The 25,551-nt window shown below is 46.8% G+C and overlaps 1 protein-coding gene across 2 annotated transcripts in view; it reads right to left on the reverse strand.

Annotated features, from left to right (window-relative positions):
• Positions 1 to 7,721: 7,721 nt before the first annotated feature.
• Positions 7,722 to 25,551, reverse strand: part of EGFLAM (EGF like, fibronectin type III and laminin G domains) — a 78,653-nt gene continuing 60,823 nt past the window's right edge. The window contains exons 17-24 of one of the 2 annotated variants that reach the window (XM_037374021.1): positions 24,684 to 24,800; positions 21,246 to 21,426; positions 18,584 to 18,607; positions 16,328 to 16,406; positions 15,337 to 15,480; positions 10,570 to 10,653; positions 9,407 to 9,510; positions 7,722 to 8,852 (exon numbers count right to left, since the gene is read on the reverse strand). In XM_037374021.1, the coding sequence (XP_037229918.1) occupies positions 8,698 to 8,852; positions 9,407 to 9,510; positions 10,570 to 10,653; positions 15,337 to 15,480; positions 16,328 to 16,406; positions 18,584 to 18,607; positions 21,246 to 21,426; positions 24,684 to 24,800 (888 nt within the window). In that variant the 3' untranslated portion in view covers positions 7,722 to 8,697. The remainder of the gene's footprint in view (positions 8,853 to 9,406; positions 9,511 to 10,569; positions 10,654 to 15,336; positions 15,481 to 16,327; positions 16,407 to 18,583; positions 18,608 to 21,245; positions 21,427 to 24,683; positions 24,801 to 25,551) is intronic. The other variant, XM_037374022.1, reaches the window with a different exon arrangement.

Raw genomic sequence — 25,551 nt, forward strand, 5'->3', positions numbered from 1 at the left:
GGCTGTAACATGGGCCTTATGTTTGAGGCCTATTATGTCACAGCACTTACTTCTTGTCCTAGTGACAGCCGAGGAGTTTTGTGGCTCATCTAACCACAGCATCTGAATTAGGGAGTGGCACATGGACTTAGCAGTGTGCTGACAGGCAGGTGCCACATCACAGCATGGCACATGAAGCCATCATTACATGGTAACACTGTGCTGTCCCCCATCTCTTTGGAGGCAGTCTTGAAAGTCAGAAAGTCAATTCCTTGTCTTGCGATAGCAAATTCGTGCAGGTTATTGGTATGACAGCAACTAGGCAGGATGTGTGAGCCCCGGTGAGCACTGGGTAGGTGTGGGATCAAAGGTACAAAATCCTTTAAACAGGACTGAAGAGTATTGCTCTGGAAAGACCGAAACACATAAAGCTGTAGAAATGAAGAAAGGCTTCAACTGTTCCAAAGGTGAAATCCCACAGCTGTGCTCCCAAGCCCTGCAACTGCTTTCACCATTGCACGAACATGAGGGATGTGTTCAAGACAGGTCTCACTCCATCATCTGGGCCTCAGATCTAAAAGTAGTAAAAAAGTTTGATGGTTTTGTGGTATCTCCTGAAGATGTTGCAAGTTGTTCAGATACAGCTCATTCAAACCTTGGCAAAACCAGACTAATCCTGTTGGGTTTGGTATGTAACGCAGCTCGGGGACAGCTGAGGTTCCCCGTCCATTGGCATAGAGGTACTCATGTATGGCAGCACTAGAGGAACATGGAAGCAAAAGGTTCCTTCACAGGGACGGAGCTGTGTCACATCCACAGTAGCTGCAGACTGGTTAGCCCAGGCTGTGCTCTGCCACTGCAGAGCAAATGTGCAAGAGCAGCTGAGAGCTGTGGCCCTGGGAGGTCTGACCCCTCCATGGACACCACCATCCCCACCCTGGCAGAAGATGGTGAGCTGCGGTGTGCAGTGTGCCTTGCCCACAGGCAGGGTGTACCTGTGGGGTGCATGGGCGTGTGGCCCCATGCCTGTCCTGATTCACCCCTGGGGCAAAGCAGAGGGGTTCTAGTCATGAAACCAGCACAGAAATCAGTTCCTGGTAATATCCTGCCATGTCACATTTACAATGCATGACACAGGTGAAATACCCCAAACCGGCTGTGACCTGGAGCTTTTAATTTTGGGAGCAATTATGAGGTACCTGGGAGCTACAAATACAGGCACTTCTACAAAGAAATGAAAACCAGTCTGAGTTTCACATAGCATCACAGCCATTCAAAGAGAATAATTTGTGCTACAAAATCAGCAACTGGGTAAAGTCTGGGTAAAGATGGAGTGCATCAACTGCCCCATTTTTCACCGTCAGGACAAGGGTGGGGAGAGGGACTTGAACCGTCTTTGTTTCCTGGCCCTGTTCCAGCACACATCCTTATCTTCTGCTTGACTCTCCCTGTGCTGTCAGCGCTGCCTGCTCCTAACATGCCACTGGCTGTAGCATTAGCCTCCAGCATTCCCCAAATTTGCAGCCGCAAAAAGTTACTCTCAACGTATAAATAAAGGTTAGAGTCCCCGTGTACCAGACAATTGTTAGTTCTTAAAAAAAAAAAATTAAAAACCTGTGTTTTGGTAAGCATCAGTTCAAATGAAAACTGCCTAAATATGATCTAAACCAGTGATGCCATTTTTCAATTCTGCTTTGCTGACACCAACCTTAAAAGCTGTAATAAGGAAAAAAAAAAGGAAGCAAGAGAAAATATAAATCACATATTAAATATGGCCCTCCGGTGTCTTCAAAAGACAGGAAAATTGAGTTAAAATCCACCATGTTCACAAAATGCAACCAGAGGCACTGCTGCTATTGCCACTACAAAACATTTAAGGGTCTGCAAAATGAAAAAAAGGGTTGGAAAGCTGCTGGTTTTGAGCCTGAACATGGGGTGTCAGTGCTCAGCAGCTCCTTTTCTTCCATGGTGTCCCCATACATCACAGTAAAGTACAGTGCTGGCAAACACTGTAGGAGCTGTGAGGACAGGACCAGCACCATTGTTTTCCTAGAAAGGAAGGCTGAGGGAAACTTAAGAAAGAAATAGCGGCTGGAGAAGAACAATGTTGTCTTTGTCCTGTGCACAATAAACAAAGAAAAATGCTCTGACAGTGAGCGGATATTTGAAAGGAATAAGGGCAGTCAGTCGCAGCACTGCCAGGCAGTCTCCATTGCAGGGAGTCTGGGAAGAGGGCACTTGCAGGCGAGTTGGGTCCTGTCTGTAGGAGCGGAAAGCCAGGACCTCGCAGAGCTACACAAACTGCATCTGCCAGTGCCAGGCTGTTACTCATGTGTGAGATGCCCAAGCACAGGGAAAGGAACGTTGCCAGATGAGGGGACTGGGAGTGCCCGTGGTGGCTCAAACCAATGGAAAAGTGGAGTGGGAGAGAGGGATGCACTTGCTAAAGCAGGCAGTGCCCCGACTTGGACATCAGAGCAAGGAGTAGCTTTGGAGAAGGGAAAACCAAACAATGCACGTACACACACACACAGAGAAATACAATGTCAATAAAAAAGACTTATCTGGTTGATGGGATGTGGCTGCTGCTCTCCATGAGTAAGCCACAGCTGCATTTTATCTAGTCCTTTACAGTGAGGAGATCTGCCCCTTGAGGAGTGATGCTGCCATGGAGGAAGCTGCATATGCAGAGCTGGAATGATGCATATCCCATCTGGCTGATTCTGCTTTATGAACAGCATGAAATTCACCTTTTTAAAAGCAAAGCCTGGCTGACAAAACAGTAACATTAACAGGCAACTGTGACAGGCTAATGCCTGTTGGTCATGGGCAGCTTTCAAACCCTGGCAGCCCCTTCTCTTCTTGGCCTCTTTGCTTGCTGGGCCAGGCTGGGAGAACTGGGATGGAAAAGAGCTCCTGGCCCCTCACCTTTGACCACCCAGGACACACCAGTGCAGCAAGAATTTGCCTACCATTAGGACCACTGCTAAGCCTCGTTTGGCTTTAGTTCCCCTTGACATCTCCTTTGCTTGCCTTATTTATTTTTTTTTCCTTCCGTATTTTGCTTTAGGATGGCCTGAGTAAACCTAACTTCTGATTCCCAAAAGGCTGATCCCCTGAGAGATGGAGAAGTGGTGAAGAGCGACAAGATGTGCTATACCTTAGGCAGGGCAAGGTGCAGGCAGGGAGCAGCTCTGCCCAACATGCAGTGCCCAGCACAAAGCCTGACTCAGCCCACCCAAAGCTGGTACCAAGGCAGGTGTTGAGCCTTAGAAAGTGGAGGGGAATGTCTTTTGGGATTAATGTCAAATATTACAGAGAAAGCTAAGAACTGCAATTTTATGAGGGGGATTTAACTGCAAAGAGGGACACAAACACCTGGGACTGCTGGTTTCATTGCTGGTTTGCACAGGTACCTGTGAGAAAAAGGACATGGCTTTGTCAAAGGACAAGAGCTCATCCTGTAGTAGCACAGTGTCACACTGAGCATCTGATATGGCCCAAGCAATAAATAACGTGATTAATAAACAGCCTTGGAGACAGTGAGCAGCTTATCCAGCCCAGTTCCTAGGAAAATGACTAAGCACGCTGCCATGCACTGTATACCTTTCTTCTCTCCTTCCCTGGCCCAGCATCAGAGGGTGAGGAGGTGGCTGACCCTCCACATCTGGTCAGATGTTCCTGAGTTTCTGGCCTCTATTTCCTGCTCAGCCCCTTGAGTGAAATCCCATGCCTTTCACCCAGCCTCAAGCTTCAGCAGAGAGACTGAAGACATGGATGTGGGATGCTTCCTTCTTTGGAAGTTTCTCAGACTATCTTTAAAAGGATGCAGAAAGGACCTTCTTTTTTTCTTTTCTTTAGAAGATTCAAGCCCCACAGCATCTTTGCTATTCCCCTTTGCCTGGCTGGCACCACACAGCTGTGCTGCTTGTGCTTAGTCTACACTGCAGCAGGGTGATGCCACCAGCTCCAAATTCCTGTGTGGTGACACACACAGTTGGAAACAGGCATCTGGGAAGCTGCCATTTGTTGCTCTTTTTTTCCACAACAATGAAGGTATTTCCTACCCGCTCTCCCCCTACCCTGCATTTCAAAAAGCAGCTTTTGTTCTGGAGAAGTGTTGCCTTCTACCAAAATGCCTGTTATTCTGCAGTAAATTATCTTAAAATAGAGACCTCTCCTGCCAGATGTTTGTCTTGGAATCACTCTCCAAACCCTGTGACAGAAATGAAAGGATGGGAAAGGCAAGGCACATGTAACATAGCGGAGGATGATGCCATTTCTGGACCAGTGTTGTCCCCCATCACCAGCAGCACAGCACCCCCAGGACCAGGGGTACAGCCTGTCAGATCTCTGCACCAGGTCAGGACAGTTCACTACCATCTTGGAAACCCCTGAAGCTCATTAAACATGAGTCTTCCCTCTCCAGCAGCCACCACCACAGGGCTGCTGCAGTGAGCAGCCAGCAAGACCTTCAGTCTCCAGAGGTTTCAGTTCTTACTCCTTTTCAAACTCAGCGCAATTCCTCTCCACATCCCATGGCATCAAATTCTACTTGTTTTCATTCTAAAGCCACATCTTGATGATACATACTTTTATCTTGGGTTTGTTTTTTTTTTGTTTCCCCAGTTGTGCACAGGTTTCTCTCTCCCCATGGGGCTCCCCAAGCCAAATGAAAGTTTTGCTTCTCCTGGGAGGACAGCACTGAGTGTCTCCAGCTTCACTGCAAGCTGTCCATGTCTTCTATGGACAGTTTTTCTGAAGTGTGATTAGAACAGGGGGCAGAGCACAGGTGCACACTACATGCTGGCACCACCATGTATTTTTCTTTCTATTTCTAGCAAGTGTCTGTAGCTGGTTTTAACCACTGCTGCTATATCCACAAGGTGCACAAGATCTTTCACCTAAGTGACCAGGGTGTCCCTTTCAGCATGCACAAGAGGAGCTGGGGTCTCCTTGGCAGTTGCATGTGCCATTACCTTATGTTTTTCCACTCGAGCTTGCAGCTGCTCACAGTCAGCTGTAGGTGGGACAAGTCTTGGGAACATGTTTTAGCTCCCAAGGAGCCCAGAGTACTCCGGGCATAGTAAACATGCAGCAGAAACCTCCATCTCCATTGCTTTTGCCACATCAGGTTCTTTTAACTCACAGAATCACAGAATCATGGAATGGTTGGGGTTGGAAGGAACCTCTGGAGATCATCTCGTCCACTTCCTGCTAAAGCAGGTTCACCTACAGTAAGTTGCACAGAAACATGTCTGGGCGGGTTTTGCATGTCTCCGGAGAAGGAGACCCCACAGCCTCTCAGGGCAGCCTGTTCCAGGGCTCTGGCACCCTCAAGGTAAAGAAGTTCCTCCTCAGATTCAGATGGAACTTTTTGTGCTGCAGTTTGTGCTGTTGCCCCTTGTCCTGCTGCTGGGCACCACTGAAAAGAGCCTGGTCCCCTCCTCTTGACACTCACCCTTAGGATACTTGCATGCATTGATCAGATCCCCTCTCAGTCCTCTCCAGGCTAACAGGCCCAGCTCTCCCAGCCTTTCCTCAGAAGGGAGATGCTCCAGTCCTCTAGTCGTCTTCATAGCCCTCCACTGGACCCTCTCCAGTAGTTTCCTGTCTCTCTTGAACTGGGGAGCCCAGACCTGGACACAACACTCCAGATGCGGCCTCACCAGGGCAGAGCAGAGGGGCAGGATCACCTCCCTCCACATGCTGTCCACACTCCTCCTAATGCCCCCCAGGATCCCGCTGGCCTTCTTGGCCACCAGGGCACACTGCTGGCCCATGGGCAACTTGCTGCCCACCAGCAGTCCCAGGTCCCTCCCTGCAGAGCTGCCCCCCAGCAGGTCAGCCCCAGCCTGTGCTGGTGCGTGGGGTTGTTCCTCACCAGGGGCAGGACCCCACTCTTGCACCATTGAACTTCATGAGGTTCCTCTCCACCCAACTCTCCAGCCTGCCCAGGTCTCGCTGAACGGCAGCGCAGCCTTCAGGTGTGTCAGTCGCTCCTCCCAGTTCTGCATCATCTTGTTCAGCAAACTTGCTGAGGGTGTGCTCAGTCCTTCACCCAGGTGATTCATGAATGAGTTGAACAGGACTGGACCCAGCACTGACCCCTGGGGAACACCGTGAGCTACAGGCCTCCAGCTGGACTGTGCTGCTGATCACAACCCTCTGAGCTCTGCCTTTCAGCCAGTTCTCACGCCCTGTCACCATCCACTCATCCAACCCACACTGCCTGAGCTTACCTGTGAGGATGTTATGGGAGACAGTGTCAAAAGCCTTGCTGAGGTCAAGGTAGACAACATCCACCACTCTCCCCTCATCTAATGAGCCACTCATTCCTTCACAGAAGGCTACTGGGTTGGTCAGGCATGATTTCCCCTTGATGAATCCTTGTTGACTACTCCTGGTAACCTTCTTTTCCTCCACATGCTTACAGACGACCTCTAGGATGAGCTGTTCCATCACCTTTCCAGGGATGGAGGGCAGGATGACCCGAGGCCTGTAGTTTCCTGGCTCCACCTTCTTGTCCTTTTTGGAGACTGGAGTGACACTGGCTTTCCTGCACCTCTCCTGTTCTCCATGGACGTTTCAAAGGAGACAGGGAGTGGCTTGGTAATAACAATTGCCAGCTCCCTCAGCACTTGGGGGTGCATCCCATAAAGGCCTATGGATTTGTGGGTGTCAGGTTTGCCTAAATGACCTCTAACCTGATGCTCCTCAACGAAGGGAAAGCTCTCCTTTCTCCAGACTTTCTTGCCTCCAGGGTCTGGGATTCCTGAGGGCTGGCCTTGGCAGTAAAGACTGAAGCAAAGAAGGCATTCAGTAATGTTGCCTTCTCCATGTGCTTTGTCACCAGGGCACCCACCTCATTCAGCAGGGGGCACACATTTTCCCTAGTCATCCTTTTCCTACTGATACACTAGAAAAAGCCAGTCTTGTTGTCCTTGACATTCCTCACCAGATTTAATTCCAAATGAACCTTAGCCTTCCTCACTGCATCCCTGCATATTCTGACAGCATTCCTATATCCCTCCCAAGTGACCTGTCCATTTTTCCACGTTTTGTAAACTTCTTTCTTCTGTTTGAGGTTTGCAAGAAGCTCCTTGCTCATCCATGCAGGTCTCCTGCCCCCTTTGTTTGATTTCTTACTCATAGGGATGCACTTACCTTGAGCTTGGAGAACATGATGCTTGAATTATTAGCCAGCTGTCTTGGACCCCCTTACCTTCCAAAGCCCTAGCCCATGGGATTCCTCCAAGCAGGTCCTTGAAGAGGACAAAAGTTAGGTCTCCTGAAGTCCAGGGTTGCAATCCTACTTACTGCCCTTCTTCCATGCAGGATCCTGAATTCCACCATCTCATGGTCACAGGCATTCAGATGACCCTGCACCACTGGGGAGGTTTGTGCTTCTCCCACTGCCAGCACGGGGCAAGCCATGGGGCATCCTGCTGCATGGCAGGTTTGTCTTCTCCCCCCATGATGGCTCACTGATCCACTTCGAATGAAGAGTTAAGAAAAATCTCCAAACTATGACATTCTGGACTATTTCCTTAGTGTCTTGACAACACTCTTTGCCTGCTTAAATTACAGTTTGGCAATCAAGGTTGCATAAGTGTTGGTCCAGTGCCTAGAAAACATATTATTTTAAGATGACTGTGACCCACAAAGGTCTCTTGCACATCTCTTTTCTTGTTTTTCAGAAAAAAAAAAAAAAGTGATTTATAATACCACAGTAGCAAGCATTTTATAGTTTTTTCCTTATCTTTTAATCTGTTTAAGCCAGGAAAGCTTCATAATGTACAATTTTAAACTGTCAAAATTTACAAAACAAAAAGATTTAAAATGAGTCGTAACTCACAAATATCCCCACCAAAACTGTAAAATACAGACATTAAGCCTCCTATGTAACAAGTTTAAACCACAGTTTACTACAGGTTTTAGGAAAGTGTGCAAAGAGCTAGTTGTGTAGTACACCTAAATGTTAAAAGTTATACCACATAAGCACGTCTGCTGCTGCTATAAAAAATATACAAGTATAAAATTATTTCTACAAAATTGGTTCACTGATTTTGTTGCTTGTAATAAAAAAGTAGACTTTAAGAACTTTCCTCCTCAACAAACAAAAATATCTTGAAACCAGTCACTGTAGCTGTTATTTACACAGGATGAAATACAATTCAGCTAAATCAGAGAGTGGTAAGGAGAATCGCTTGTTCTGGGACGTGTATCTGAATGCATAGATACACTGCCTGATGGTGTACTTGTTGAACAGCACAGTCATTGTACTACTGCAGGGTGGGATGAATGCATGTGTTTCAAGGCTTCTTTCTCTGATACTACAAAAGATAACCTAAGGATCACAACACACTCATTGAGCTATTTGTAACATCACACATTTCTTTGCTGTTGCACCGATGCACAACCTTCAGTGTTTGCTAAACACTTAACAACTTAACAGGTAGAGGGGATAGTTCATACACAAAATATTTGGTTTGGTTTGTTCAGAAAAGGAGAAGAAAGAAGACGGGAAAATGTTTTGGGTTTTTGTTTGGAGTTTTTTTTTGGGGGGGGACGTGGTGGGGGGCGTGGGTCCCTTTGGCTCTGTCACCTTCCCAGATGGTGAATGTGGGCTGGCTGTAAAGGGCTCTGGCAGCCAGCTCACGTTCAGCCACACACACAAGCACACGATAGGTCCTCAGCACCAGGATTCCTCTCTTGTCACTTGGTCCCACACGTGTTGATGTTCTTCCCATCAGTGGCATCCTCCACCAGCGAGATGTGGTAATCAGTTGAAAGCGTGAGGTGGGAGATGCAGCCCACCAGGCCCCGCATGTACTGCCTGTTCGTGTGCAGGGCTATTTCCTTCATGCCACCTGGGGGAAAGGTAGTGATGAGAAACTCTTCACCGACATAGGTGTCTGCTCCTGCTTAGCAGACTGCACGCCAAGCAATGCCATTAGCCTTCCTAGCAGACCTCAGAAGTTAATTTTCATTTACAGGTTGCTATGTGGGTTTTTTTAAGTAAGTTTTAAGCACTTGAAAGTACAGAAGAGATAAGCAGGAGCTAATAAACTAGGATGCTAATTATTTATTGCAGAAATTGTGGCATCAGTTGGGAGCTGAATAAGCTTGTGCCCGGATTCCCAATGAGGTGCAGGCTTTGCAGCTGTCACTCACCGACTCTCTATATATCTGCTGGAAGTACTGCACCCTATGGCGCTGGTCCCTTCTCATACCAGTCATACCAGTCCACCTGCTACAACCCAGAGAGGCCTCTCTACAAAAAACAGGCTGTGGGGGACCAGGGGCTGCTGCGTGAAGCCTTCACTTTGAGACGGATGAAGTGGGGATGCTCTGCCTTGCAGCCAGCCAAACACAACAAACACAAAAATGCATCTGTGTCCTGGTGTGAACAGCAAACACTTACCTACATAGAGATCCCCATTGATATTTAACTGCCTCATCTTCCCAGGGGATTTACCAGTCCTGGCACCATAATCATCCACGGTTACTTTGCCAGATTGTCCATCCCTGAAATGAACAACAAACTCTAATACATCCAGCCAAAAGCCAGGTGGAAGGAGAAGCAGCAGCATCTCCCTCTTGCCAGGTGACCTGGGCGACTAAGTGCTCATCAGGGCACTTCATGGTGAAGGCTTGGGACTGACGCTGGGGAGCCCCATGGACAGCAGTGTGCTACAGCAATCTAGACCCATTGGGGTGTTTCTTCTCCCCAGAGACTCAGATGTCAGAGAACTACAAAGGCTGTGGGACACATTTACAGGGCAGAAAAAACTGGGAAAGAAGTAAATTGCACAGCTGGGGGAGAAGTGAACATGGACAGAGTCGGACATGTCAAAAATAAGAAGTAATATAAAAAGCAAACAGCAAAAGCTTCAACATTAGGGAAGGAATAGGCAAACTAAATATGAACAGTTTTGTTTCTCACTAAAGCTTTTACGCTGCTTCCATTTTATATACGGTCAATAACCATGCTGACAGAAGAGCCATTTGATGGGTTCCTATTCTCACTGAATTTGGTAACAAGTTGTGCTAATGTCAGCCTGCAATTTCCAGGGAACCAACATCTCATGGAGAGATGTGTGCTTTCTATGCTGGGCACTCTTGCCTCCCATGAGGTAATGAGTTATAAATATGAGCTATATATACACTGCAAAATGTCTGCACCTCCTCCAAATCGAGAAAGTAGCCATACACTGCCCGTGCTCCAGTGCTTGTGCCAGCCAGCAAAAATGCTCACTAGGGAATTTAAAAATGCAGACACTAAAAAAAATACTCTTAACCCAAATGGTATGGGTTTAATAGAACGTCTGTCACAGCCCCAGAATAGCCCTGTGTGACTTTGGCAGCCTGCCTTGAGCTGCACTGAGTTGGCACTGTAACCTCTAACACAATAATCTTGTGTACATTGTCCTGGAACAGCCAAGTTGCTAACAGTTTAACTCCTAAGTGATGTGAGAGCGTGAAGCCACAGTGATTCACACCTGACCAGCATCCAGACACACCAGCTAGCACCTTTAACAGCAGGGCAGCTCCAAAATGCCTTCCAGATGAAGCATGGCCACTTACCGAACAGCCTTGACTCTGTGCCACCGGCCATCGCTGAAAGAGCCATTCACTGTGATGGATGCAATGCCGCTGCCCAAATTGTAGCTACAATTAAAAAAAAAAAATTAAAATGTCACTACCTCCCTTGCAAAGGCTGGCTGGCTGCCAAATGGCTCAGACATCCATACTCTGTGCCCTAACTGCTCAGCTCCCAGAGCTCCCCTTACAGCTCCAGCTCTGGGGGGACCAGTGGAATCCTTTGGAAGCCCAGCAGCAACACACTTACTTTGCAAAGTCAGGGTCATGGGGCAATAGGAAAAAACCCCTCCTGCCTACATCAGAGTAGGTACCACCACCACCACCATCCCATGGGAGCAAGTAGGGTGCCTCTGCATGGAAGTTTCTCCCCAAAACAGGAGGTTATGAAGGTCAGTGACCTACAGGCCTTTGGCCAAATGGGAGACAGCAGCGGGAGGCTGCAAACAGGGTTAATAAATAAATAATTACAAGACCAAATAAGCACATGACCTATAACAGATCTATAAATCATCTGAATTACAGGGAAGGTTGAGACCTGTAATGTTAGAAAGGATGAAGCCTAATAAATAAAAACAGAGATAATCATAGAGTTCCCTGCTTCAGTTGTAGAGGATTATTACTTTGTGTTTGCTGCTACTAAAATTACTCAGCAGACATAACATTCCCATCACGTTTACACTCCAGGCATCTTAATTTTTGGGTCCCAGCAATGTGGGCCAACCTTCCTGAAGGGGAAGTAGATGCTACAACACAGTGAGCTTCTGAGTGCTCAACTGCCTACATAAGCAGGATGAATTAGCCTGAGCCAGCCTGCTGTCAGCCTTCAGCCTGCACCACGCTAGAGAGATTAAAGCAAATGCCATCATCTATTACAAAAAAGCTGAACCTGGAATGAAGTTGATGGCCAGGATAAGGTACTTGAGAACAGCACATGAAGTCGTGAGCTGCCCAGGGCAAAATTTTTATCCTAAATATGACTCTTCCCCAGAGGTTCAGTGAGTCTCAAACAAGCACCTCCTTTTACCCAGGATGAAGATACCTGTCTAGAATCATGGAATCACTTAGGTTGGAAAAGACCTTTGAGATCATCAAGTCCAACCACTAATCCAGCACTGACAAGTTCATCACTAAAACATGTCACTAAGTAACATATCTACACGCATTTTAAATACCTCTGGGGATGCCAATTCCACCACTTCCCTGGGCAGTCTGTCCCAATGCTTTAACAACCTTTCAGTGAAGAACTTTTTCCTAACATCCTAATATACAATCTAAACCTCCTCTGACGCAGCTTCAGGTCGTCTCCTCTTGCCCTGTCACTTGTCACCTGGGAGAAGAGACCGACCCCCCTGCCCACACCCTCCTGTCAGGCAGCTGCAGGGAGCCACAAGGTGCCCCCGAGCCGCCTCCTCTCCAGGCTGACCCCCCCCAGTTCCCCCAGCCGCTCCCCACCAGCCTTGTGCCCCAGCCCCGGCACCAGCCCCCTGCCCGTCTCTGGACACGCTGCAGCCCCTCTGCGTCCCCCTGGCAGTGAGGGGCCCAACCTGAACACAGGAGTCGAGGGGCGGCCTCGCCAGTGCCCAGCGCAGGGGGACAGCACTGCCCTGGCCCTGCTGGCCACGCTGTTCCCGGCACCAGCCAGGGTGCTGCTGGCCTCCTTGGCCACCTGGGCACACGGGGGGCTCATGCCCAGCCGGCTGCCGACCAGCCCCCCCAGGCCCTTTCCCCCCAGGCAGTTCCCAGCCCCCTGCCCCCAGCCCGCAGCGCTGCGGGGGCTGGTGTGACCCACGGGCAGGGCCCGGCACTGAGCCTGGTTGACCCTCACACAACTGGCCTGGGCCCATCGCTCCAGCCTGCCCAGACCCCCTGCAGAGCCTCCTGCCCTCCCGCAGATCAACGCTCCCCCCAGCTGGGGGTCACCTGTGAACTCACTGAGGGGACACTCCATCCCCTCGTACAGGCTGTCGATAAAGCTATTAAACAGAACCGGCCCCAGCACGGAGCCCTGCGGAACACCACTGGTGACCAGTTGCCAGCTGGATGTAACTCCATTCCCCACCACGCTCTGGGCTCAGCCGGCTCTTAACCCAGCACAGAGCACACCCACCCAAGCCACGAGCAGCCAGTGTCTCCAGGAGAATGCTGTGGGAGATGGTGTCAAAGGCTTTACTAAGGTCCACGTAGAAAACACCCATAGCCCTTCCCTCATCCACTAGGCAGGCCATCTTCTTGTAGAAGGAGATCAGGTTCATCAAGGAGGACCTTCCTTTCCTAACCCCATGATGGCTGGGCCTGATCCTCCAGTTGTCCTGCCATGTGATGGCACCCAGGATGATCTGCTCCATAACCTTCCCTGGCACCGAGGTCAGGCTGGCAGGCCTGTAGCTGCCTGGATCCTCCTTCCTGCCCTTCTTGTACCTACAAGACTGGTGTCACGTTGGCTGACCTCCAGTCTTCTGAGACCTCCTCACTTAGCCAGCACTGTTGATATATGATGGAGAGTGGCTTGGCCCCACCAGCTCCCTCAGTGCCCTCGGGTGGATCCCATCCAGCCCCACAGACTGGTGTGTCTCAGTGGAGCAGCAGGTCACTGACCGTTTCCTCCTGGACTGTGGGGACTCCATTCTGCTCCTCCTCACCCTGTCTTCCAGCTCAGGGGCTCAGTACCCAGAGGGAAGCTGGGCTTGCTGTGAAAGACTGAGGCAAGAAAGCATTAAGCACCTCAGCCTTTTCCTCATCCTTTGTGGCAGCGTTCCCCCCCGCATCCCATGAAGGATGCAGATTATCCTTGGCCCTCCTTCTGTTTCTAACATGATAGTAAAAGTGTTTTTTGTCATCTTTTTCAGCAACTGCAAGTCTGAGTTCTAGCTGGGCTTTCTCCTCTCCACCTTCCCCCTGCATAACCTCACGACACCGCTATAGCCCTCCGGGGTTGCCTGCCCCTTCTTCCAAAGATGGAAAACTCTGCTTTCCCCCTGCGTTCCAGCCAAAGCTCTGCTCAGCCAGGCTGGTCTTCCCTGCCAGCTCGTCTTTTGGCACGGGGGGTACAGGCTTCTCCTGAGTCTTTAAGGTCAAGAGCTACAGAAAGGTTTGGATGCTCAGGATTGTATCTAATTGTTAGACCTCTTCCTACAAATATGAGATCCATATCCCTAATGAATGGGGATCCCCTACAACAGTGATATAAGCTTCTACAGAAGCAGGGAACAACAGAAAGGATTTACAGCAGCATTTACACTGTACAGGGAATCTAATAGGAAAATGGGAGAGAAAAAGTATGTTTCAAATTTTAAACTGGACCAGAACACAGATATCTAATTTTAGGCTGCAGGAAAATACTTCTGACCAATTCGCAGCCCTGACACTCTTCTGATGTCACCTCTCAAAAGGTGGGAAAGTCGCATGAATATCACTCTTCCAGAAAAAAGATTTTTTTTTTCCTGCATTTGCCCTTTCCCCATCTTGTTCAGTGCTCCCTTTCAGTATGCTAGGAGTTTTCATTTGGGATCGCAGTTTTTCACCTTCTAAATGCATGTGGAAGGTGCAGCTATTTCAATAAAACTCAGCTGTTTTGATCTAAAACCGTGGTGTATCTTCATCTCTGGGGGATAGCAACAACCCTAATAAATATGCACTGTGCCTAGAAAATAGACAGAATAGATCAGCCACTTAGTACCATGCATCTTGGATAAGACAGGGCCTCCCAAAGTTATCTAAGAAATGCACCATTTCTGCAGAGTCAATTCCTTGTTTATAAAACAGTGAGGCATCTAAGAGGTTTTGCAAAACCAACCGCAGAAAATCACATGGAAAAGAAGCTTAAAATAAATTAATTTTAATAGAAAAGTGCAATTTGTCTATGCATCCATGGTAGCAAACAACAACCAGGTAAGTCAAGTAAAAGATAGCTTCAAATTAGCTTAAATGATGAACAAAATCTTTGTCATTTAATCAACAGTGTCTCACAACAATCCATAATAATGATGACATTTGTAGTTGACGGTTTCTTGCCTTATACAGCCTAAAAGGGGATCATGAAGAAAACAGGGCTTTCAAAATGCAGGAGTCCCAGAAAAGCACCATGCAAAAAGCTGCACAGTCTAAGTGTCTGAAAGGGTGAAAGCGATTCTGGAGACAGAACATGAGTTCAGCCCAACATCTCCCAACACTCCCACTTTCAGCTTTTTGAGAGTAATAATTGTTTCTTAAATAAGCAGTTCTGTGGTTGGTGGCAGTAACAAAGCCTGGCGACACCTGGGTTTGTGTCACAGGGTGGGATATTTGGGGGTTTGGCAAGGTGTGACCCTTGCTGCCATGTGCACTCTGCAGCAAAGAGTGAGCCTGCAGCGAGCACAGGCATCAGCAGGGCTTTTCCTTGACCCCTGCTCTCTTTGCACACCCAACACCTGCTTTCCTTAACTGAGATGGCAAGTGCTTCAAGAGGCATTGGGGGAGTTTCTGACAGTACTCATACCCTCATAAAGTGACTTTTAGAAAATCACATTAAAAGTGGATGTTTTAAAAATTGGGAGGGAGGGAAGAAGGGAGCAGGAATGATGCAAACTTGCTCCACATCACCTCTTCAACTCACATCCTGTCCCAGACAAATGGGACCCATCGCTGAACAAAACCTTACGATGTAACTGTCTCACACTACACCAAAAGGACAAGCGCACTGGATGCATTGTGGCAATTTCTCCGACCCCTGAGTGTACCGCATGCAATGCAAATAAGGCAGAGAGAGTTTACCTGAATATTAATGCTCCTTCTTGCAGGCCCAGAGAAATAAAGTCACTGTTAGGTCGCATGGGACCATCTCCCCTCCACATCAAAAGACCTTCCTTCATTGTGGTTTTAAACCTCATGAACACATTTGTTCTTGATCCTGATACCCTGTTTAATGTAGAAGGAAATAATAGTAAAATATTGAGCTGGGACAGTCTTCAAAAACATGTAACGGATGATGCTGTATTTCTTCTCTGCTGGTCTTGCAGGCTACTGTCTTGCAACTCGCCTACATGCCGATTTGTGAGACTCTGGTTCACATCTCCATTCCCAGCATTTCAGAGTGGGGGAATTTAACTTGTCCCTGCAGAATCCCAAACACTTGGTTACTCCACAAAAATAAATGTTTTCTCGCCAAGCTCTGTGTGAAATTGAGTTTAACAACACATTTTGAAAATGTCCAGGAGATCTGGTGCCCTCAGAAGGCAGTGGAAGAAGTATAAGAAGGGCAAATCAGAAAGTCCTGGTAGGTGAGTGGTACTGAGCTGCAGGTGAGGACATCTGTGAAGCCTCCTCTAGCTAGTGGCTGAAATACAGGCAGATGGAGGAATTCGTTAAAATAACCCACAACTTACTGGAATTTGGGCATCTTCCAGGATACAGAGCAGCCAAAAAGAAGTCTGAAGATCTAAATTTTAGGCTACAGCAAGAGTTAAAATCCGTAGTCTCTTTACAGATACAGCCTCTGTATGCCTCTCTACTTTCAGAGAGCACATACCAGTCCTTCTCCATGCCAGATATATGCTGTGCATGCCAGTACTCTACAGGCTGCAGGATGTTTGGATATTATAACCAACTGAGCCATAAGCACAGAAAATGTATTATTTTCCCTGAAATTTAGAAATATGCCAAATACAGCTTAAAACACTTAAATATGCAACACCCTCCCACATGAGGCTCCTAGAATTATATCGGTTAACAAAGAGAATAGTTATGTTCACAGGAGATGCATTACCTTTTCAGGATATCTGGATTATCATATGTGAGGTAACTGCGACCAATAAATTGCGGGATTTCAATTGCTTCTGTAATGGCTGAAAAGTAAATAAAAAACTGAAGATGAATGCCAGCTGACACTGAAATGGAAGGCAAAAGAAGAGACAAGACTGGTTTACTCCTGCATTGGCAGGTACCTGCTGGTGGCACAGAACTGAGTTGAACCCACATTGGTTTGCAAAAAGGCATAGCTAGTTCATACCTAAATGTAGCAGCAGTAGTTGAGGTAGTTTATAAACTGGTGACAGTCCCTATACCTACAGCCTTCATGTCATGGCCCTAATGTATTGCTCCACCATAAATGTTAGCACAGTAAAATATGAAGTACCAGGAAAACATTGCAAATTCTGTTTTTACCCCCACTTCCACATTCCTTGATTCTCTGTGTGGTTCAAGCCACCCTCCTGCCAAATCTTGTCCATCAACCACCTTCTGTTCTTAGTCTAAGAAACTCCTCCTCGGCTCGTTATGGAGCACCAGCTGCAGAACACGTGCTGGGACCGCTCACCCCTGCAAAGTGAGGTCAGGAGACAGCACAGGTGACCTGTCAGCTGTCCATTTTCTCCTTTTGTGTATGTGACTTTGCACAGAGTGGCTGCTGCTTGCTGAGGGTTCAACCCTGGGGTGCAGTGCTGGGGGGAGGCTGTTTCCAGGGAGGACATACAGGATGACCCTAATCCCTTTAAGGTCTATTGAAAGCAACTGAGACTACACTAAAGGCTGTATGACAGAGGCTGCAAAGCCTCTTGGCGGATATATTTGATATGCTGCAGTGCTGCCCTGGAGGATGTTTTGCTCAGAGCTCACCAGTGTCTCACACGCAGCATCTCCCATTTCTCTAGGGACACCCCCTGATACTGCTGTGGTGTACAGCTGCTGGGACAGCAGCACACATTGCAACCAGACCTGGTGCTGGTGTATGGCTGCCCATGGAGAAAACTTTGGTAAAATAACTCTGACGTGTGATATAAATCACTGAGCATCCCTGATACACAGCCTTTGGTAGGCTATAAGCACTGGCCTAAACAGAGCTTTTGGGTGAACATCCGACAGCTTGCTGCTCATCGCTCACAACTGACTGCTGCATTAATATAAACCAATTCTATAAATTCCTTAAAAGAGCTGCCTTCATCCTATTTTCCTCCTGAGAACTAATCCCTTCAACCCACAGCTAATCCCATCTATAGAGATTTCAAGCTTTTCAGGGCATGGATGCTTGCTTTCGTTACGCAATGCAGAGGCCGACTGGGCTTTAAGAGCTCACTGTAATACAGATATGCAACAATTGGTGTAGTCTGGTAGCCAACAACAGCAATATGAAATTTAGCTCTAAGTGCCAAGACTGAGAATTTTAGATAGTGACAAACGCCTGTTTTATCCATAGCAAAATCAGGAAAGCTGTCTAATGTGTCTAAAGAAACAACCACAGGTGGCCCATAGCCTGCAGCCTGCCAGCATCGCTGGAAGATTGCAAAATATGTGTTACACTGGGCCAGACATTCCTCACCAGGTCTGATGCTTTCTGCACTGGACAGTTTCTGACCATGGCAGATGGCAGCGGAGCACGAAAGAAGCCCTTCCTCTGTCACGTCCCACACCAGCACTAGACCCCTGCTTCTCTTCCCTTCAGCAGTGGAAGGTGCCTGTGCCATGCAGCAGCCCTTGCCCTTGCTCTAGCACTCTGATTTTGTCTATGAAGTTTGATGGCCATTTATCTCAGCTTGCTCTTCTGTATGCTCTTCGTTTGTTGCACTGAATTTGGCTGCAAAAAAACAAGTAAATTTTAGCAGTACCTTTGACGCATGCAGGATCTTTGCAACTGGAAGGGAACAGGCCAGTAAGGAGATCTAGGACCAAACACCTTCACTCTCTGCTCGTCACAATTCAGCAAAGAGGCTCTCATGACAAGTGGGAGTAAGCTCTGAACTGCAGGGTAGCTTGAAGTAGCACCTACCCCTACAAAGCCCTCAGACAGCTGGCCCCACTGCTTTGCAGATGCATGGACCAGCTTCACAGCCACTGGTCTGCTTTTAGCAGGTGCTCTGGATGCAATTTAAAATATCAACAGGATGATGTTTAAGGAAGTACTATACAACCCCAGAAAGTATTCTGGCTTATTGACAGAAGCTTGCCAGGCTTAATGGAAATCCAGCTTGCTAGAGCAGATACAGATGCACAATGACTGAGCAGTTTTCACATCATTTGCAGTACTTACCATTTAGGCAGTAACTTCCACACTCTGCAGTGAGTCAGCACAAAACAAAACAAGAACATTTTCATTTTATTTTTCTATAGCATAAGAATCTCCCTTCATCCAATTTCATGCCCACCTTTCTGCAAATGTGTGATCCCTGCTTCCCATTTTCATAAGCAACTATAATCATCCATAAAGGTAGCACTTTTCTATTATTGTTTTGCTCCAAGTATTTATATTTGCCTGCTCAAAACACACAAAGGTGCAGACAGGTAGGACCAGCACCAAACTCATCTGCTAGTCCTAGTTTTCAGATCCCAGCGACTCACCATGCTTTACCCAGGGATCAGCTCTAACCAGGGGAATGCAGTAATTCACTGTTCTACTCCATCTCACAATTAAGTATAAAAATACCTGTAATGCTTCCCACAACTTGGACAGAAGATATAAAACCCAGCAAGGCCAGCAGAAACTCTAATATTAGAGTCCTCAGCCAACAATCCATTATGATAGGAATCAATATCTCATATACCTCATACCAGCATCATTTAAGCTGAGTTTTATAAGTGGCCTGTATAATTTTGAAGAATGAGTCACAGTCCCTCACAAGCACTTTTATTTTTCAGGGCAGTGTTACAGCTGCCTACCACCAAGCAGGATGGAGACTGCACCTGCAGCCATTCACATACCAGCTGAGTGCACTAACCAAAATCCCATCCTGAAACAGAAGTGGACACACACATGCACCCTGCCTTAGCCGTGTCTACATCCTACCGAAGAGACACAGGTAAGAATTATTTTGAGAAATCTGTTCCACTTCATCAAGGTTGCTGTGGACTGTGGTTCAGGAGGGACCTCCATACTCTCTGCACATCTCTCAGCAAAAACTTGGATTTTCAGTGGCAGCTGAGGCTGCACGGGGGGGGGGGGGGGAGAGGCACCTGAACAGCAGCCACAGGCAGCAGGAACTGGCTGAGCATCAGTCAGCAGGTGGTGAGCAACTTGGGGTTTTTTTCTCCCTTGGGTTTATTTCTTTCTCTCCCTCCCTTTATTACAATTATTATTGTGATTATTGTTGTTATTACTGTTTTTTATCTTTTAATTATTGTTATTTATTTATTTATTTCAGTTATTAACCTGTTCTTATCTCAGCTCATGGGTTTTACCTTTTTCCAATTCTCCTGCCCATCGCACCAGCGGTGGGGCGTGAGCAAGCAGCTCCGTGGTACTCAGCTGCTGGCTGGGGTTAAACCACAAAAACAGGTGACTCATGCTTTTGTACATTTTTGAAAATGATTGGATGCACATAGGAAGCAACCCCCAGGATCTAGCCTCAGCCAAAGGCACAAGGCCCGTCAGACTGACCGTGAAAGCCTGGACACCCACACATCTTACAAGAGGGAGGAGAGCAGTGGCATGCCAGCTGAGCAGCAGCACAGCAGTGCCACAAGGCAGGTGCAGTGGCAGGCAGCTCGGCACACTGCTTTTGGGGCTTAGCACAGGTTGGAAGCAGGCAAGTGGCGAGGGGCTGTGGCCCGAGCAATGCACAGGAGCTCATTGAACAGGCAGGCAGCCACACACGCAAGCTGCAAAGCATTCACTTGCCTTGACTCCCCCTGGAGACCTCGCTGCTGCTGCTGCTGCAGATACTATCTTGAAGGCTGGAGCTTAGCACCCTGCATATACCTAGCAAGCCAATATCACAATTCTCCCTCCTCCCTACAAAGAAGCCAGGATAAATGACGTTGCTCGAGCTATTAGCTAGACCACAACAACGTAAGCAAAGGGGTTTCTTGCATTGTATTTTAGTAAATTGTTTTTGTTCTAAGATATTGTCTTTTTGCTCAATCTATTCATCATGATTTAACCAAAACCACTACTTTCAACTCTGAAGTTTGTGCCTGTGAGAAATGAAGGAGTGAGTGAGGACAATAATGTCAGTCAGCTATTTTGAACTGAGCTCACTGTTACATTACAAAATCCTCCCTCAGAAATTTTTCAAGCTCAAGTCTCATAGAAGGGAAACATCTCCATCTAGTGGAATAACCCAAAGGACATTTTTTTTTGACACCACACAATCTGAACACTTTCCTGAATCTAAGGTTTGTACTATTACAGTGGCTCTGGGGAAAGAAGAATAATGTGCATCTGGGCAGGTTTCCCTCCTTGGTGGTCTCCATTGCTGTACTACAGCAAGATCTGTGCAGATGGTGAAATTACCATCAGAGTAGTCAGTGTCTAAAAAAGGACTAGACCTTTCTGTATATGAGAACAGCATTTGTTGTGAGCCCTAGGGAAGATAAAATTACCAGGGTTATCGATGCTCATGCTTCATGATGTAACATAATCACTGGCTGGGGGATGTTGGCAGGAATTCCCCCTTTGTATAGCACTGCATAATTAGAAATGTGTATGAAGTGTTCAGTGTTGGCCACCACAAGCAACCAGATACCAGGCTGCTATCTATGGATCACAGCTCTGTGCTGGAATAACAGTTACCATGTTCCTAAGTAACAGAAGGAATTCATCCCTGGGTAAATGGAATGTGCACGGATGCAAAGGGAGCTCTGGCCTCCAGTGTTTCTATTTTAAGGGATGTGCAAAACCACAGCTGTAGGTGCTAAATCTCACTTATTTTTATGATCAACTCCAGATCTCTGGATTGAAATGCAGCCATCATTACCTTTTTGGCAATGTTGCCCATCAAAGCCCAGGGGACAGTCACATTCATAGTTGTCCTTCTTGGGAACGCAGGTGCCCCCATTTGCACATGGTGAGCTCACACAGGGGTGGGCAGCATTTGCTAGGTTGATTCCAAAAGTGAAATCCTGTTTCACATCGATTGTCCAGTCATTCAAGATAATCTATGTGTTAAAAAAAAACAGGGGGAGGGGAGGAAAACATATGCTAAAAACTGTCAAATTCCCAGTGTTGTACTGCTTGTCAGAAGACCCATCTAAAAGACTTCAGAGAAACAACCCTCAAAACTTGGCTAAAAAACTGTTTATTGTAATGTGTGTTTTCCAGTCTCAGAGGTCCAACTCATTCTGTTGCTCACCCTGACCCACTGGAGATTAATTTCTTTTGTGTTTTGTTAAACAGCCTTAGGCAACCCCCATGTGGGGTGAAGCTGTGTGGGATTCACCAGTTCTGTATCTGAATGCTGGTGCAATGCTTTGTAGCTGAGCTGTGAGCTAGAACAGTAAAATTAGATGAACACTGCTGAGAAAGAGTGTTCCTGAGATCAGGAAACCCCCCAGAAGACATGTTGACAACAGAAATACTAAGTAGAACAGCTTGTTTTTCACATTGTCTATTGCTTTCTAGTACCTCATCTTGCCGGAAAGAAGCTACAGTTAAGATGGATGAAAAACATAACTAATTACCTCACAAAACCATGTGCATATAAACTGAAGAGAACTGTTAAACGCTGGGATTTTTCCAATGTGTCAGCAGCCTAAGTTCTCCAATATAACCTGACATTTTTATAACCTCAGCTGATAACTTGGCAGAGAGGTTACATGTGGGTACAGCTTCTGATGCCAGTGACCTTGAAACAAGAAGTCCATTTTCACAAACAGATTTTAGGGCCTGAAGTGAGAATGGTAATAGTTACTCTGGCTCCTACATAACTCAATTGATGCATCTTAGGGAGTCCTACTGGGGGAAGGGTGTGCATCGTGCATACTCTGTTTGAAACAGCTCTAAACAACAGCAGGAAAACATCCAGTCCTGTTATAAAAATGGGTCAGTGAAGCCTCCACTGCCTTTTCAGCTTCCTTCTAACTTCTGGCTAACCAGAGGTTAACAAGACGCTACTCTTAAACATATGTCTCATTCCTGGGATTAAACTTATATTCAGCTTCTCATCGTGCCCTTTTCTGCATCATTTCAGACTCAGGTACTCCAAGAAATCTCACCCTCACGTAGGAACTAGCAGACTACAGCGGTCACTTCTTACCCTTATCTGAGTAACTACACGGATTGAGGTCTTAGGTCCTTCTATACACAACATGTTTTCCAGTACCTGGCGATGTTTGTAGCTTTATTTCTATACAATTCTCCAAAATCCTACTATGTGTATACACAGCAGTCAATTAATAGCTTCCCAGTGCCCGAAAGGCAGGCAACACTCTTCCTTGACAGCCCAGTCAGGCCTCTGGGAAGGCAAATCCACCCTCTTTCCTTCCTAACTACAGCACAGAAGGGTGGGCTCACACCCAGCATTTCCCAGTCCTTACCAGTGCCTCTGTACTCTAGGGTACAGCTACTCACCTTGTAAGTGTGAGCTATGTCAATTGCTTCTAGGGTCCCTATCTTGCCCTCCCAAAATGCACTGTATTTAGTCAAGACCACCTTTCCGATGATGCCCGTGTGACTGACCTGTTCCCATCACTATTACAAACTCCCACAATTATCTTGAACTTCATGTTTTCTGCTAGACAGCTAACAAAGAGTGAAAAATGCTGGACCAAGTGATGAGACCACTTACACTGAACTGCAATTACCTTCCTGCCCTTGATCAATTGTTATGAGATGCACTGTTAGAGCTTTTTATTTAAGTAAATATGATGCAATAACTCTATAATTTAAAACTCTGAGGATTCAGGACCAACCTTGCAGTTTTATCCAAGTATGCCTAGGGATGTAAGTCCAGTTTGAACTTTTGATTAGTTTTTAGGACTTACTATGGATTTACAGATTTCTTACCCAGAAGAGAGCTGCATCCATGAACAGCTGACCGCACTGGAACATCATCCCTAATGTCTGCCAACAAAGGAAAATACCTCCTCCATTCATGTGCCCCATGTAAAAACGTAAGAGGGGAAGGCAGTGAGGTGTGCAGCTGCTGTGTGGTACAAGAATACACTAGCTGAACTGGAATCCACTTTAATTTGTGAACCTCATGAAGTTCAACAAGGCCAAGTGCAACGTCCTGCACGTGGGTCAGGGCAATCCCAAGCACAAATACAGGCTGGGCAGAGGATAGATTGAGAGCAGCCCACAGTAGAAGGACTTGGGGTTATTGACGGATGAAAAGCTGGATATGAACCAGCAATGTGCACCTGCAGCCCAGAAAGCCGACCGTACCCTGGGCTGCACCAAAAGCAGCGTGGCCAGCAGGGCGAGGGAGGTGACTGTGCCCCTCTGCTCCGCTCTGGTGGGACCCCACCTGGAGCACTGCATTCAGCTCTGGGCCCCCCAACATAAGAAGGACATGGACCTGTTGGAGCAGATCCAGAGGAGGGCCATGAAGTTCATCAGTGTCTGGCTGGAGCACCTGTCCTATGAAGACAGGCTGAAAGAGTTGGGGTTGTTCAGCCTGGAGAAGAGAAGGCTCTGGGCAGACCTTATTGCAGCCTTCTGGTACCTAAAGGGGGCCCTACAGGAAAGATGGAGAGGGTCTTTTTGCAAGGGTATGTAGCAGTAGGACAAGGGAGAATGGCTTTAAACAGAAAGAGGGTAGGTTTAGATTAGATATTAGGAAGAAATGCTTTACTGTGAGGGTGGTGAGGCACTGGAACAGGTTGCCCAGAGAAGTTGTGGATGCCCCATCCCTGGAAGTGTTGAAGGCCAGGCTGGATGGAGGTTGGATGGGGCTTTGAGCAACCTGGTCTAGTAGAAGGTGTCCCTGCCCGTGGAAGGGGGTTGGAACTATAGGATCTTTAAGGTCCCTTCCAACCCAAACCATTCTGTGAGTCTAGGAATCTATGATTCTTTTTTGCTCATAACTGTATTTGTTAAATCAGACATTTAGCTGCCCCGGTCTGCATACATTTAAGTATTGAAGCATTTCTTCTGTTCATTTATTTATATACGATGCCACAGGGCACTCTGAGGACTCTAATCTTGCACCATCCTGAACTCAATCCCATATGGCTTCTGCTCACTTATTCATACAGGAGGGAAATCAATAGGGAGACTGGCAGTAGTAATACTTACTGCCTATTAAAGTTAGAATGACTTCTCACTGTGAAATATGTGTTTAAGCCCTTTGTGGTGGGCTCCTGAGGTGAAATCTTGGGAGTATTTTGAATACTTCCATTGCAAGTGCTATAAGGATATGTTTCCACCTAAAGTGTACTCTGGATGCCTCCCACGTGTTTCTCTGGGCAAATACCTTCTGGATGCTCCCACTGAAGGGTTTGAGGATCCCAGAGTTCTTCTTCACAGCATCATAACTAGGGACTCCGCCAATAAATATTTCCGAGCTGCACTTAATCTGTGTGAAAGCCCCCTGCAATAAACATAAGAATAACATTTTATTCGAGTAGCTAGAACCATGCCTGTAACTTCAGATTAGCCAACATTAGATGCTATAGCTTACTTTAATGCCTCTTTACTTCCGTTAATTGCATTTCTTTGTACAATTCTCTTCAGAAAGCCACTGTAGGACACTTTCTAGTGACCATGCTTTATCGTAATCAAAATTAACTGAAAAATCTGAAGTATTTCAAAACTGGAATACTGAAGGAAGAAAGGAGACTGACTCATTGTCATTTCTGACTGCATATCTAGCTCTATTTGCAATGACTTGAGGTATAATGAAATAAATCTAGAACAAGAATTAGGTTCATAAAGTTAAAATCAGAGCAAAGTCCATGCAACAGAGACTCATTTAATGTTACCAACATGTAAAAAGATAATCCATAGCAAGTTACAGGGCTAAATGAAGGAAACATTAAGTTTGCATTAGTTACCAGAAGCAGTTGCTCAGGATACATGATGGGACTAGTCAGGGTCTTGGAGTGAACTGAAAGATGTTTAACAGCTAAGGACAGGATAACTGTAATTCCAGTCCTGTAGAAGCACCTGTGATTTCTTTGCTGGCAGCTCCTTCTGCAGCTGCACTGTAGCACTTAGAGAAAAAAAAAAAGGAGTCTTCATCTTGACCCATCTATCTAAAATCTCGACTGCTGTGTTTGAATGTTTCCCTGCTCAATTTGTTCCTTGACAGACAACTGGAATTGCAATTTGTTTATATTTTT

Source organism: Falco rusticolus, chromosome Z (assembly GCF_015220075.1).
Source record: "Falco rusticolus isolate bFalRus1 chromosome Z, bFalRus1.pri, whole genome shotgun sequence".
Classification (NCBI taxonomy): Eukaryota; Metazoa; Chordata; class Aves; order Falconiformes; family Falconidae; genus Falco; species Falco rusticolus.